Genomic DNA, 15,905 nt, shown 5'->3' with positions numbered 1-15,905 from the left:
TCCCTCCCGTCCCCTTCGCTCTGCTCATGACCTCCTACTCTCCTCCCCTCTTGTTACCTCCTCACACTCCATTTACAGGACTTCTCCAGACTGGCTCCCATCTTGTGGAACTCTCTGCCTCGCTCTACAAGACTCTCATCTAGTTCTAAAAGCTTCAAGCGCTCCCTAAAGACTCTACTGTTCAGGGATGCATACAAACAACACTAACATTTCTTTATACCAGTTCCTCTCCTCCATTGCTATCCCCTTGAACCCCCTTAGCATGTAAGCCTAAGAGTTCAGCTGTTTGTAGATCAACTTCTTAAGAGCTGACTACAACAGTGCGACTCTTGGCAGGGCCCTCTACCCGTTTGATCCCTATAATTGATTTGTTGTACTCTGCACACACCTATCAGCTTGCAGCTCACCTGGTCCGGCCATTGGCCCTGAAAAACGTGGGTGCTACTTTCTAGACGCCTATCTGGATTCCACAGGTCCTCTGGGTGAGACCTCCAGCGTACTGACTGCTGGAATTTGAATGTCAGCCTGCTTTATCGCACCTTATTCATTTAAGGTGCCACTTTCCTTGTGAGTAGTTTTTTGCACATCACTTTTATATTTGTTGTTTGAACGATTCACACTATGTTGGCGCCCCTTGTTTATCTTCCATTCTAGACACCCTGACCCATCGCACCGCGGGACACAAGAGGAGCACGCCAAACACCTGAACACATCACTGTTCACATATTAGGATTGGACACTTATTTTTTACATCACAGCAATTTTTGGGACATTGATAAGTACTTTTTTTTTTATATATTTTACTAATCGCCACAAATATCATTGTTTATCTGTGATATCTGATTATTTCAATGTATCACTAATATTATACACAAATTGTCCTGAGCACTTGTTTTACACACAATTTATTTTCGTCATTATTATAATTTTTTACACATACCAAACACTGTGCTGTTTATAAAAAAATAATTTTTTTTTTTTTTTTTTTTTAATTTATGCATACGGGTACAAACCCAATCATAAAGTGGTAGGTCCCACTTTGATAACCTGTGTTCCAAGCGCATCCTCTTAAGTTTTTTCCTCCTCAGGAATTTCTTTTTATACTATGTTTATTGCATTGCGGAATCTGTTGACGCTCTACAAATAACTGATAATAATAATAACATACTGGGCTAGATTAGTGTAGAGATAATCTATTGAACGCCTGTAAATAGTAATAATAATGGTAATTCCTAAGCCTGTAATAAATAACTCTTCATATACTCCTCATGGCCTATTGCCTTTAAATGACCACTAAATACAATAGAACTGAATAATCGACAAATGCATAATAAAAAGACGATTCAATAGTACTTAATTTGAATCTGCAAAGATCAGTAAAATATTTTCAGGCAAATTTTAAAGATAATCCACTTTTCCTATGTCATGTGACTGCCTTAAAAGGGACATTAAACACTTTGAGATGGTAATATAAAATGATTAATTATATATATATATATATATATATATATATATATATATATATATATATATATATATATATATATATATACAGTATATATATATATATATATATATATATATATATATATATATATATATATATATATATATATATATATATATATATATATAAAACTTTCATTTTTTATTTGTTCCCTTTTCCTGTAATTCCATTGTGAAATTGTGAGGTCTTCAGTTCCTGTTAGAAATTGAAGTGTGGAACGCTGTTTTATTCAACACAGCCATTGGCTGCACACTCTAGTGACCTATTTATAGCTGTTCCTAATTGACCACAGCTGAGAAGGTAACCTTGGCTCTCCAGATGTTTCGGAACTACATTTCCCATGATACTCAGCCAGCCTAAAGTGCGTCTGAGCACAATGGGAAATGTAGTTTCAAAACATCTGGGGAGTCAAGGTTGCTGAACCCCTGAGTTAAAGGGAAGGTAAAAACAAAATTAAGCTTTTATGATTTAGATATAGTATGCCATTTTAAACAGCTCTCTCATTTACTTCTATTATACAATTTGCTTCATTCTCTTAGTATTCTTTGTTGAAAACTATTCCAAGGTAGGCGCAGAAGAAGCAATGCACTACCAGAACATAACTGCTCATTGGTGGCTGCTCATATATCCCTCTTTTCATTGGCTCACCAAATGTATTCAGCTAACTCCCAGTTGTGCTTTGCCGCTCCTTCAACAAAGAATAACAAGATAAATAAGCAATTTGGGTAAATATTGTGTATGGTTAAAATAACCCTAAACCATTTGGAAATATAAACCATTTGTAAATATAAAATACACTGAATATCTACATTCACATGAAAGATATGACAAGTATGTGCTGTTCACTATTATCTGAGCAATGGGGAATTTGACACTCAATGACTTATTGGCGAGCCAGTTAGTGACAAATCCAAGTACTGTACAAATATTTTTTTAGTCCATACACTTGGTAAAAAAAGAGTCATATTTTCTTATGTCAGGAACACATGGCAGCACATTAATATCCATTTTACTTATTGTAGAATAAAATATGTTTTTGCATTTTATTCTTGTTAAACACATTATTTCTACAAAGAAGATCACAAGGACAAAAGTTTGGTAAATAGTAAACATCAACTAACATTTTAAAGCTGAATGTTCATCCGTTATTGAATAGAAGATATTTCCCAGACTTACCTGTAACAGGTTCACTCACTTTAGGGTCAGCTTTAAATATATAAAAAAGAAGAAAATACCCAATTATTTTTTGTACACATACACAAACACATTACTATGTAATTAGACAGTCCTATGAGTTTATCTATTTCTTGTTTCCTGCTATATGTTATTGCACCTGTGCATTTAAACTACATTCTTCAAAAATCACTGCTGCTCATGTTTTCTATATAAAGAAAATAATATTTTATGATCATTGCAAGCTGATATGTCGAAAATATGTGCAAATACATCAATTAACCCTCACCACAAAAAAGGTCAATTGCCACTTCCGTAAACCTTGAAATTCAGAAATTCTAGAGACAAAAGCTACATGTGTAGATAATTTCAGTCAGCACAGGACCATTATGTCCAGATGTGCAGTCAGCAGGAGGTGTTCCAATGAAACAAAAATCTCTCTTAGGATAACATGATGAGTAAGGTCTGATTCTTTTTTTTCTCTAATTCAGTAATGGATTTGAAGAAACAGTTCACTTCTTCAGGTCAAAGAATCAAAGCAAAAAATAACCCATCTCAGTGTCAATCAGATTCCAAGTAAACACACAACCCTCGGCTGGCATGGCAACCCATTGTGGCATCATTTAGATAAACTTTCACTAAAAAGGTCATAATAGGAAATACACAAATCATACACGCCTAGATTCCATTACAAGTTTCTGAAAAGCCTCCTTGTGCGTGCGATATGGTGGCGATAAGCTCCATACCGCACAAAATCCAAGGGCTAAGAATACGTGCTCGTGCACGCTTTCCCCATAGACTTCAATGGGGAGAGAGTGTTAGAAAAAAAACTAACACCTGAAGCGCGGAATGAAAAGCTTCGTAATGCAACCCAATTTATGTCTATGGGGAAAAAAAAGTTACGTTTAAACCTAACACCCTAACATAAACCCAGATTCTTAACACTAGGGATGGGCGAATATGTTTATATTCGAAATCGAATGTTAGAACAAATGTTATTGTAGAAATTCGATTTACATAATAGAATGTTTATAAGAACGAATATTCTTAAAAATTCTATTATCGAATGTTATTTACAGTTTTCGAATGTCACATTCGAATTCGAATATTACATTTATAAAACACAATTGTAGACTAGAAATACTATTTTGAATTTGAATTTCACATTCAAATTCAAATATTACATTTATAAAACACAGTATTAGACTAGAAATACTATTTCGAATGTTACATTCAAATTTAAATGTAGCTTTACAAATTTGAATATTACATTTATTAAACACAGTTGTAAACTATAAATAATATTTTGTATTCGAATGTCACGTTCGAATTCGAATATGAGATTCGCATATTACATTTAAAAAACAATATTAGGCTAGAAATACTTTTCAAATGTGACATTTGAATTCGAATATTACATTTAAAAAACACAGTATTAGACTAGAAATATTATTTAGAATTCGAATGTGACATTCGAATTCGAATGTAGCATTCAAATTCATATATTACATTTATTAATACAATTGTAGACTAGAAATAGTATTTTGAATTTAAATCTTACATTCGAATTTGAATGTCACATTTCAATTCGAATAATACATTTCAAAATTGAATGAATACATAACTAAACATTCTATTATTCGAACAAATATTTTCAAATTTTATTGAAAAATTCGAAAACGAAAATTTGAAAATAGAATGTTAGAATGTTATATAAACATTCAAAATTAGATTAGAACGAATGTATAAAAATTAGTTTTAAATTTCGAAATTTTAGAAACATTCGCCCAGCCCTACTTAATACACCTAATCTGCCACACCCTACATTGCTGACACCTAAATAAAGTTATTAACCCCTAATCTGCCACTCCCAACATCCCCGCCACTAATAAAAGTTATTAACCCCTATTCCGCCGCTCCCCGACATCGCCACCACTATAATAAAGTTATTAACCCCTATTCCGCCGCTCCCCAACATCGCTGCCACTAAATAAAGTTATTAACCCCTAAACCTCTGGCCTCCTACATCACTGCCACTAAATAAACTGATTAACCCCTAAACCGCCAGCCCCCCACATCACAAAAAAAACATAATTTATGTAAGAACTTACCTGATAAATTAATTTCTTTCCTATTGGCAAGAGTCCATGAGCTAGTGACGTATGGGATATATAATCCTACCAGGAGGGGCAAAGTTTCTCAAACCTCAAAATGCCTATAAATACACCCCTCACCACACCCACAATTCAGTTTAACGAATAGCCAAGCAGTGGGGTGATAAAGAAAGGAGTAGAAAGCATCAACAAAAGAAATTTGGAAATAATTGTGCTTTATACAAAAAATCATAACCACCATAAAAAGGGTGGGCCTCATGGACTCTTGCCAATATGAAAGAAATTAATTTATCAGATAAGTTCTTACATAAATTATGTTTTCTTTCATGTAATTGGCAAGAGTCCATGAGTTAGTGACGTATGGGATAGCAATACCCAAGATGTGGAACTCCACGCAAGAGTCACTAGAGAGGGAGGGATAAAAATAAAAACAGCCATTTTCTGCTGAAAAAATTAATCCACAACCCAAAAAAATAAGTTTATTCTCATAATATGAAAGAAAAAAAACTTAAATCTAAAGCAGAATCAAACTGGAACAGCTGCCTGAAGAACTTTTCTACCAAAAACTGCTTCTGAAGAAGCAAATACATCAAAACGGTAGAATTTAGTAAATGTATGCAAAGAAGACCAAGTTGCCGCTTTGCAAATCTGATAAACTGAAGTTTCATTTTTAAAGGCCCACGAAGTGGAGACTGATCTAGTAGAATGAGCTGTAATTCTCTGAGGCGGGGCCTGACCCGACTCCAAATAAGCTTGATGAATCAAAAGTTTCAACCAAGAAGACAAGGAAATAGCAGAAGCCTTCTAACCTTTCCTAGGACCAGAAAATAGAACAAAAAGACTGGAAGTCTTCCTGAAATCTTTAGTAGCTTCCACATAATATTTCAAAGCTCTTACCACATCCAAAGAATGTAAGGATCTTTCCAAAGAATTCTTAGGATTAGGACACAAGGAATTTCTCTACTAATGTTGTTAGAATTCACAACCTTAGGTAAAAATTGAAAAGAAGTCCGCAAAATTGCCTTATCCTGATGAAAAATCAGAAAAGGAGATTCACAAGAAAGAGCAGATAGCTCAGAAACTCTTCTAGCAGAAGAGATAGCCAAAAGGAACAACACTTTCCAAGAAAGTAGTTTAATGTCCAAAGAATGCATAGGCTCAAATGGAGGAGCCTGTAAAGCCTTCAAAACCAAATTAAGACTCCAAGGAGGAGAAATTGATTTAATGACAGGCTTAATATGAACTAAAGCCTGTACAAAACAGTGAATATCAGGAAGTATAGCAATCTTTCCGTGAAATAAAACAGAAAGAGCAGAGATTTGTCCCTTCAAGGAACTTGCAGACAAACCCTTAACCAAACCATCCTGAAGAAACTGTAAAATTGTAGGAATTTTAAAAGAATGCCAAGAGAATTTATGAGAAGAACACCATGAAATGTAAGTCTTCCAAACTCTATAATAAATCTTTCTAGAGACAGATTTACGAGCTTGTAACATAGTATTAATCACTGAGTCAGAGAAACCTCTATGACTTAGTACTAAGCGTTCAATTTCCATGCCTTCAAATTCAATGATTTGAGATCCTGATGGAAAAACAGACCTTGAGACAGTAGGTCCGGCCTTAACGGAAGTGGCCAAGGCTGGCAACTGGACATCTGAACCAGATCCGCATACCAAAACCTGTGTGGCCATGCTGGAGCCACCAGCAACACAAACGATTGTTCCATGATGATTTTGGAGATCGCTCTTGGAAGGAGAACTAGAGGCGGGAAAATGTAAGCAGGATGATAACACCAAGGAAGTGTCAGCGCATCCACTGCTTCCGCCTGAACATCCCTGGACCTGGAAAGGTATCTGGGAAGTTTCTTGTTTAGATGAAAGGCCATGAGATCTATCTCTGGAAGACCCCACATCTGAACAATCTGAGAAAACACATCTGGATGGAGAGACCACTCCCCTGGATGTAAAGTCTGACGGCTGAGATAATCCGCCTCCAAATTTTCTACACCTGGGATATGCTCCGCAGAGATTAGACAGGAGCTGGATTCTGCCCAAGGAAGTATCCGAGATACTTCTTTCATAGCTTGGGGACTGTGAGTCCCACCCTGATGATTGACATATGCCACTGTTGTGATATTGTCTGTCTGAAAACAAATGAACGGTTCTCTCTTTAACAGAGGCCAAAACTGAAGAGCTCTGAGAATTGCACGGAGTTCTAAAATATTTATTGGTAATCTCGCCTCTTGAGATTTCCAAACCCCTTGTGCTGTCAGAGATCCCCAAACAGCTCCCCAACCTGAAAGACTAGCATCTGTTGTGATCACAGTCCAGGTTGGCTGAACAAAAGAAGCCCCTTGAACTAAACGATGGTGATCTATCCACCACGTCAGAGAGTGTCGTACATTGGGATTTAAAGATATTAATTGTGATATCTTTGTATAATCCGGGCACCATTGGTTCAGCATACAAAGCTGTAGAGGTCTCACGTGAAAACGAGCAAAGGGGATCACGTCCGATGCTGCAGTCATGAGACCTAAAACTTCCATGCACATAGCCACTGAAGTGAATGACTGAGACTGAAGGTGCTGGCAGGCTGCAACCAATTTTAAACGTCTCTTGTCTGTTAGAGACAGAGTCATGGATACTGAATCTATCTGGAAGCCTAAAAAGGTGACCCTTGTCTGAGGAATCAAGAAACTTTTTAGTAAATTGATCCTCCAACCATGTTTCCGAAGAAACAACACTAGTTGATTCGTGTGAGATTCTGCAGAACGTAAAGACTGAGCTAATACCAAGATATCGTCCAAATAAGGAAACACCGCAATACCCTGTTCTCTGATTGCAGAGAGTAGGGAACCTAGAACCTTTGAAAAGATTCTTGGAGCTGTTGCTAGGCCAAATGGAAGAGCAAAAGATTGGTAATGCTTGTCTAGAAAAGAGAATCTCAGGAACTGATAATGTTCTGGATGAATCGGAATATGAAGGTATGCATCCTGCAAGTCTATTGTGGACATAAACTGTCCTCGCTGAACAAAAGGCAGAATAGTCCTTATAGTCACCATCTTGAAAGTTGGTACTCTTACATAACGATTCAAAATTTTCAGATCCAGAACTGGTCTGAATAAATTTTCCTTCTTTGGGACAATGAATAGATTTGAATAAAACCCCAAACCTTGTTCCTGAAAAGGAACTGGCATGATTACCCCTGAAGACTCCAGGTATGAAACACACTTCAGGAAAACCTGAGCTTTTACTGGATTTGCTGGGATATGTGAGAGAAAAAATCTTCTCACAGGAGGTCTTACTCTGAATCCTATTCGATACCCCTGAGAGACAATGCTCTGAATCCATTGATTTTGGACAGAATTTATCCAAATATCCTTGAAAAACCTTAATCTGCCCCCTACCAGCTGAGCTAGAATGAGGGCCGCACCTTCATGAGGACTTAGGGGCTGACTTTGGTTTCTTAAATGGCTTGGATTTATTCCAATTTGAGGAAGGCTTCCAACAGATTCCTTGGGGGAAGGATTGAGTTTTTGTTCCTTATTTTGACGAAAGGAACGAAAACGGTTAGAAGCCTTAGATTTACCCTTAGGTTTTTTTATCCTGAGGCAGAAAAACTCCCTTTCCCCCAGTGACAGTTGAAATAATAGAATACAACTGAGAACCAAATAAATTATTACCTTGGAAAGAAAGAGATAGTAATCTAGATTTAGATGTCATATCAGCATTCCAAGATTTAAGCCACAAAGCTCTTCTAGCTAATATAGCTAAATACATGGATCTAACATCAATTTTGATAATATCAAAAATGGAATCACAAATAAAATAATTAGCATATTGCAGTAAGCGAATAATGCTAGATATGTCAGAATCCAATTCTTGTTGCGCTAAATTCTCCAACCAGAAAGTTGATGCAGCCGCAACATCAGCCAAAGAAATTGCAGGTCTGAGAAGATGACCTGAATATAAATAGGCTTTCCTTAGATAAGATTCAAGCTTCCTATCTAAAGGATCCTTAAAGGAAGTACTATCTTCCATAGGAATAGTGGTACGTTTAGCAAGAGTAGAAATAGCCCCATCAACTTTGGGGATTTTTTCCCAAAACTCTATAGAATTTGCTGGTAAAGGATACAATTTTTTAAACCTTGAAGAAGGAATAAAAGAAGTACCTGGCTTATTCCATTCCTTAGAAATCATATCAGAAATAGCCTCAGGAATAGGAAAAACCCCTGGAGAAACCACAGGAGGTTTAAAAACAGCATTTAAACGTTTGTTAGACTTAATGTCAAGAGGACTGGTTACCTCAATATCCAAAGCAATTAACACTTCTTTCAATAAAGAACGCATATACTCTATTTTAAATAAATAAGTAGATTTGTCAGTGTTAATGTCTGAGGAAGGATCTTCTGAATCAGATAGATCCTCATCAGAGGAGGATAAATTATTATGTTGTTGGTCATTTGAAATTTCATCAACTGAATGAGAAGTTTTAAAAGACCTTTTACGTTTATTAGAAGGTGGATATACAGACAAAGCCTTCTGGATAGAATCAGAAACAAAATCTTTAAAATTCATAGGTATATCATGTACATTAGAAGTTGAAGGAACTGCAACTGGCAATGTACTATTACTGATGGACACACTATCTGCATGTAAATGTTTATCATGACAACTATTTCAAATGATATTCGGCGAAATAATTTCCACAATCTTACAACAAATGCACTTAGCTTTGGTAGAACCGATGTCAGACAGCAATGTTCAAGCAGAAACTTCTGAGGCAGGATCAGATTGAGACATCTTGCAAAATGTAAAAGAAAAAACAACATATAAAGCAAAATGATCAATTTCCTTATATGACAGTTTCAAGAATGGGAAAAAAGGCAAATAGCATAGCCCTCTGATAGAGAAAAATGCAAGAGGTAAACATTAATGGGGTATTAAAATAATGAAAAAGTTTGGCGCCAAGTATGACACACAACGCAACTGAAAACTTTTTTGGCGCCAAAAACAACCGGAAATGACACACTCGCGTCACTAATGACGCAACCGTGTGTAAGGCTTCGGAGTCAACTATGACGCCAGAAATGACGAAATTGCGTCATAGACGTATTTTTTGCGCCAAAAAAATTCTCGCGCCAAGAATGACGCAATAAAGTCTAGCATTTGGCGCAACTGTGGGCCTAATACCACCCGCAATTTGCAAGAAGTAGTCAATTGAAAAAAAGACTAAACCCCAGGTAAGAAAAAAAATTCTTAAAAAATGTTAATTTTCCCCAAATTTGAAACTGACAGTCTGCAGAAGGAAATACATGAACCTGACTCATGGCAAATATAAGTACAATACATATATTTAGAACTTTATATACATGCATAAAGTGCCAAACCATAGCTGAGGTGTCTTAAGTAATAAAAAACATACTTACCAAAAGACACCCATCCACATATAGCAGATAGCCAAACCAGTACTGTAACAGTTATCAGTAGAGGTAATGGTAAATTGAGAGTATATCATTGATCTGAAAAGGGAGGTAGGAGATGAATCTCTACGACCGATAACAGAGAACCTATGAAATAGACCCCCATTAGGGAAATCATCGTATTCAATAAGTGAGACTCCCTTCACGTCCCTCTGACATTCGCTGTACTCTGAGAGGAATCGGGCTTCAACAATGCTGAGAAGCGCATATCAACGTAGAAATCTTAGCACAAACTTACTTCACCACCTCCATAAGAGGCAAAGTTTGTAAAACTGAATTGTGGGTGTGGTGAGGGGTGCATTTATAGGCATTTTGAGGTTTGGGAAACTTTGCCCTTCCTGGTAGGATTGTATATCCCATATGTCACTAGCTCATGGGCTCTTGCCAATTACATGAAAGAAACTAAATTAAACTATTAAACCCTAAACCTAACAACCCCCTAACTTTATATTAAAATTACAATATCCCTATCTTAAAATAAATAAAAACCTACCAGTGAAATTAAAAACCCTAAGTTTAAACTAACAATTAACCTATTATACTAAAATTAAAGGGACAGAAAAGTAAAAAAAATCTTTCATGATTTAAATAGGGCATGTAATTTTTTTTTTTTTATTATATATCTTTATTTATACTCCAACAGTGTAGCCATGATATACAAAAAATAACGTTGGCTTTTCCATCACATCACTCAGAATATGAGAAAGAAAACAAAAATAGTCATTTCACAATAAATGTTCATGTTGATACAGAAAAAAATAGATATAAAGCCCACAAGTCCTTATTTGACTCCAATAGAGAAAACAAAGAGACCAAAGTAGATAATTACTGAGAAGCAACCCTCTATTGGTGGTATGAATGTACTCTGTTGGTTATTTTAATTTTTATTCCCTCAAACTTATTAAAAAAAAAAAAAAAAAAAATTATAAGATTTATTTCCGTGGTGGGAAATTTCTTTAAAAATATTGCCCACTTATCAAAAAATTTCCTAATATCCTGTTCATTGTCTATATTTGTATCCATTTGCTCAAGTATACACTGTTTTTTCATACAGTTCTTAACTTCGGTAATACTTGGAAGAGCGCGGCTTTTCCATTTTTTGCATATCAGGTATCTGGCAGCGAGAATAGAGGAAATTACTATTTTTTCGCTAATATGCTTACCAGGTGTTTTATTTACGCAGAATATTATCTGAAAAAATGATAGGGACACAGAGGCTATCTTTAATAAATTTTTAGCCAGTATTCTAGTTTAAACCAAAAGTTCCTTATTTTTGGGCATGACCAAAACATGTGCATTAGATCTGCTGCATAGTATGAGCACTTAGGGCATTTACTAAATCCAGAATTACCACACCTGAGGCCTCTCCCAGGAGTAAAATATGCTCTATGTAAAATCTTAACCTGTGACTCACCCCAAGTGGCAGAGAGTGTAGACTGGGAAACTTTATTCATTGATATTTGGAGCACCTTTGACTCGACATTACTTTGAGGAATTAAAATATTCCATTCCGCTGCCAATTTAGTTAAGATTGGGAGACCTTTGCTAGTACCTAGGAGGTGGTAGCAGAAGGCAATTGACAGATGCCCGTTTCTGGCTAAGACAAGCCAGTTCTCCAATTTTCCTAGTCCCCAGTTCCAGCCTCTTTCTTTAATTAATTCCAAGACAAAATGTCTTGCCTGTAGATAGGCAAAGAAGTCTTTATTAGATAGGTTAAATTCCGTTTTTAATTCCTGGAACGTTTTGATGCAGCCTCTATCTCTATCTATCATCTGACCGGCTTTGCTCAAACCGGCATTATGCCAGCCTCTAAAAACAGAAGAGTTTAGGCCTGCCAAAAAGATTTCCTATAAGAGGTAAGTAATAAGAGGCTTTGACGTTGATTGAAAGGAGAGCTGCAATTTTATACCATGCCTTGAGTGGATTGAAAATTGTTTTTGATTTCTTAATTTCCACCGACATTTCCTTAGGTACAGAATGTATTAGTGCCGATGGGAGGTATGGAGCGCAGACATTGATTTCAAGCTCATTATTCAAAATGTAGTTATTAGTTAAGATCCAATCAATTGCTATCCTAGCAAGAAAGCAGAGATTGTAATGCCTTAAGTCTGGCAGAGCCAGTCCGCCATACTCCTTCGGCACTGAGAGTTTAGCCAGGGAGATCTTAGATCTTTTCTCCTGCCAAAGGAACCGTATGAGTGAGCTATTAATGAAGTGAATATCTTTTTCATGCAAGATTATCGGGGTATTTTGGAGAATATAAAGCAGCTTTGGGAGAAGAACCATTTTAAATAATGCAATACGTCCAGAGACTGATATAGGTAGATTTTGCCATGACTTAAGTTTTCCTCTAATATAGTTCAATACCGGTGGAATATTAAGATTATAAAGGTCCGAGAATTTAGCCGGGATATGAATCCCGAGGTACTTGAAAGAATCTGTGACCTCTCGAAAAGGTATACTTGAAAAAGAAGTAGCATTCTTCCTAAGCCAGAAGATTTCCGATTTTGACATATTAGCTTTATATCCAGAAAAGGATCCAAAATGGTCCATTATCTGGATCAGCTTGGGAATATTCACTTTAGTATTGGCCAAGTATAGAAGTAAGTCATCTGCATATAATCCAATTTTTATCTCATACTTATGTATTTTTATGCCCTCAAGGGATTGCTTTATCCAGATGGCCAGAGGTTCTATAGCAACATCAAAGAGGAGTGGGGAAAGGGGGCACCCCTGACGCGTCCCCCTACCCAGTGCTATGGTGGAAGAAAGATTGCCATTCACTATCAGTTTTGTAGTTGGTTGACTGTATAAATTCTCTACAAATTTAGAAAAATTGCCTCCAATGCCGAAATGTGATAATGAAGTTAATATATGTTCATGGAAGATGGAATCGAAGGCCATTTCAGCATCGATAGATAAAATAGCAGAGTCAGGGGTGCCCCCATCCCCGTCCTCAGAACCTATGAGATTCGAAAAATGCTCCATCACAACCAAGAGCTCTCTGATCTTTGCGGAGGAGTTGCGTTTGTTTAGGAATCCTGCCTGATCGGTATGGATGATTTTTCCAAGTACCCCTTGTAGTCTAGATGCTAAAATTGTGGTTAAAATTTTGTAATCAGAGTTCAGAAGAGCTATTGGCCTATATGATTCCTTACAAAATGGATCTTTGCCGCTTTTGAGTATTAAGGTCGTAAATGATGAAGAGAAAGAGGGCTGAACAGGTTTAGTATTTATATAGAAATTATTAAAGAGAGTACATAGGTGGGGGACACTTTCTGAGGATAGTATTTTATAGAACTCGCTGGGAAGTCCATCAGGACCAGCTGCTTTATTGGAAGACAAGTTAGAGATTACTTTTTCAACTTCATCTATAGTAATAGCACTTTCTGGTGCTAGTATGGGATAGGTAATTTTACTCCAGAACTCAGTGGAGTTCTTTGCATCGTATGTTCTGCATGCATATATTTCTTGAAAGTATTCAAATAATGCCTGTGAAATGTCTTCAGATTTTAACAATTGTTTCCCTTTGTATTGAAGTTGTTCTATAACAGATTGCTTTTTCTCATTTTTAACAAGCTTAGCCAGCATTCTGCCAGTTTTGTTTCCATACCTATACATTTTAGCCTGAATTCTCAGCTCCTTTTGAGAATCTTGTTGCAGTATAAATGTATCCCTTTCATTTTTAGCTCTAACGTATTTTGCCCAACTTAGAGGGGTTTTATCCAATAAAAATTGATTGTACGAATTTATCAAAAATGTACCTACTTCTTTTTCTCTTAGTCTTATCTTTTTAAAGAGTGCATTCCTATATGCTATTATTTCGCCATTCATTAATGCTTTTGCATCCTCCCAAAATATTTCAGGGCGATCTAAATATTCTCTATTGAAATGTACATATTCTTGAAATTTACTTTTGAGCCATCCTTTGAACTTAAAATCAGAGGCCAAAAAACAGGGAAATAAGAAATGTGATGGGGTAGATTGAAAATGTGCCTTTTGAAGCTCAAGTGAAATAGGGGCATGATCTGATAGTATAATCTGTGATATTTCAAATTTAACCTGAGATATAGATATTTGATCATCTATCAGAAACATGTCAATCCGTGAGAGGGTTTTGTGGGCTTTAGAGAGACATGTAATTCTGGACATCCAGGTTCTGAGTTCTCCAAATATCTCGTAATCCTAAATTCTGTATGACTTTCTTAAACATTTTAGCTTCCAGGTTGTCTTTTTTTTGTTTCAGCCGCTTAGTGTTACATCTGAGCCTATCAATTGGGCATTGTGGTGCCATGTTAAAATCCCCACCAATAATTAGGTGCCCTGTAGTATATAAAAGTAATTTAGACTGGAGCATATCCCAGAACTCAGAGTCAAATACATTGGGACCATAAATGTTACAGAGTGTATACATCTTTTGGGCAATTTTAACCTTAAGTAGAACATATCTCCCCCCAGGATCGGCCTCAGAGTGGACACTTTCCAAATTAATTTTTTTCCCTATTAATATAGCTACCCCCCCTCCTCCTCACACCTGGTGAGAAAAAGATTTCTTTTACCCAGGAGGTTTTTAATTTTAAAGATTCTTCTGTACTCAGATGTGTTTCCTGTATAAAACCTATATCCGTTTGTGCTTTTTGTAACTGGGTGAGGATAGCTTTTCTTTTAATAGGTGTTGGAATGCCACCCACATTCCAAGAAGTTATTTTACATTTATCTATCATTATTACTTTTTATGTGGAAAGAGGGAGAGGAGGGGAGGGGGGAAGAAGGGAGAGAAAAAAATAAAAAAAAAGGAAAAAAATAAAAAAAACACCAGACCCTCACCCCGTGTCCCGCTTTACTAAGACTCACAGGGTTTCCCCACTTTGAGACCTGCATTTGACTTAGTCAAATAATTTATTTATTTCAGCTAGACTCATATTAAGAAGATATACCAAGTGAATTAAAAAAAAAAATCAGCTTTATGAGCTTCTTCAAACCAGTGTGTGACCTCTTTCACTATAACTTTAAGTTTGGAAGGATAGGTTATAGTGGCTCGATACCCATGCTGAAAAAACTTAGAGCACATAGGGGCTAGTTCCCTTCTTTGTGATGCTGTATCTGCAGAAAAATCTTGGAAGATAAGAATTGGCACCCCTCCACAATTAATTGGCTGATATTTACGATAGTGTTGAAGCAAAACAATCTTTTCTTGGTAATTTAATAACTTTGCTATTATAGGTCTGGGTCTATTCCTGCCTTTGTTATATGCACGGGGTGGGCCAAGCCTATGTGCTCTTTCAACGAGAATGGGTTGATGATCAGATGGGATCTTAAGGATTTTAGGTAATGTTTTTGAAATAAAAGAGGAAAGATTTTCATATTGCTGCTCTTCTGGGAGACCTATGACTCTGATATTATTTCTTCTAGAACGGTTTTCTAGGTCTTCTAGCTTGCTACAGATTTTTTGGACATGAAGATTTAGACCTTCTAATTTGGAATTATGTGAGATTGATAAATCTTCCAAGTCTGACACCCTTTGTTCGACTTCTTGTAATCTATTAGAAAACTGGCGGACCTCTTGAGTTAATACAAGTATATCCTGCTTAATTTCGGTTCTGAGGGCGTCAAACTTGCGAGAGAGAGC

At 36.3% G+C, this 15,905-nt stretch overlaps 1 protein-coding gene across 1 annotated transcript in view; it reads right to left on the bottom strand.

Moving 5' to 3' along the window:
* The window catches only part of ABI3BP (ABI family member 3 binding protein), a 533,245-nt gene that overhangs the window by 19,423 nt on the left and 497,917 nt on the right, over positions 1-15,905 (bottom strand). The window contains exon 68 of the mRNA XM_053707567.1: positions 2,684-2,713. Within this exon, the coding sequence (XP_053563542.1) occupies positions 2,684-2,713 (30 nt within the window). The remainder of the gene's footprint in view (positions 1-2,683; positions 2,714-15,905) is intronic.

Source organism: Bombina bombina, chromosome 3, assembly GCF_027579735.1.
Source record: "Bombina bombina isolate aBomBom1 chromosome 3, aBomBom1.pri, whole genome shotgun sequence".
In the NCBI taxonomy this organism is placed as follows: domain Eukaryota; kingdom Metazoa; phylum Chordata; class Amphibia; order Anura; family Bombinatoridae; genus Bombina; species Bombina bombina.
Note: the sequence above shows the minus strand (reverse complement) of the source record. Positions and strands in the feature narration are given on the sequence as shown.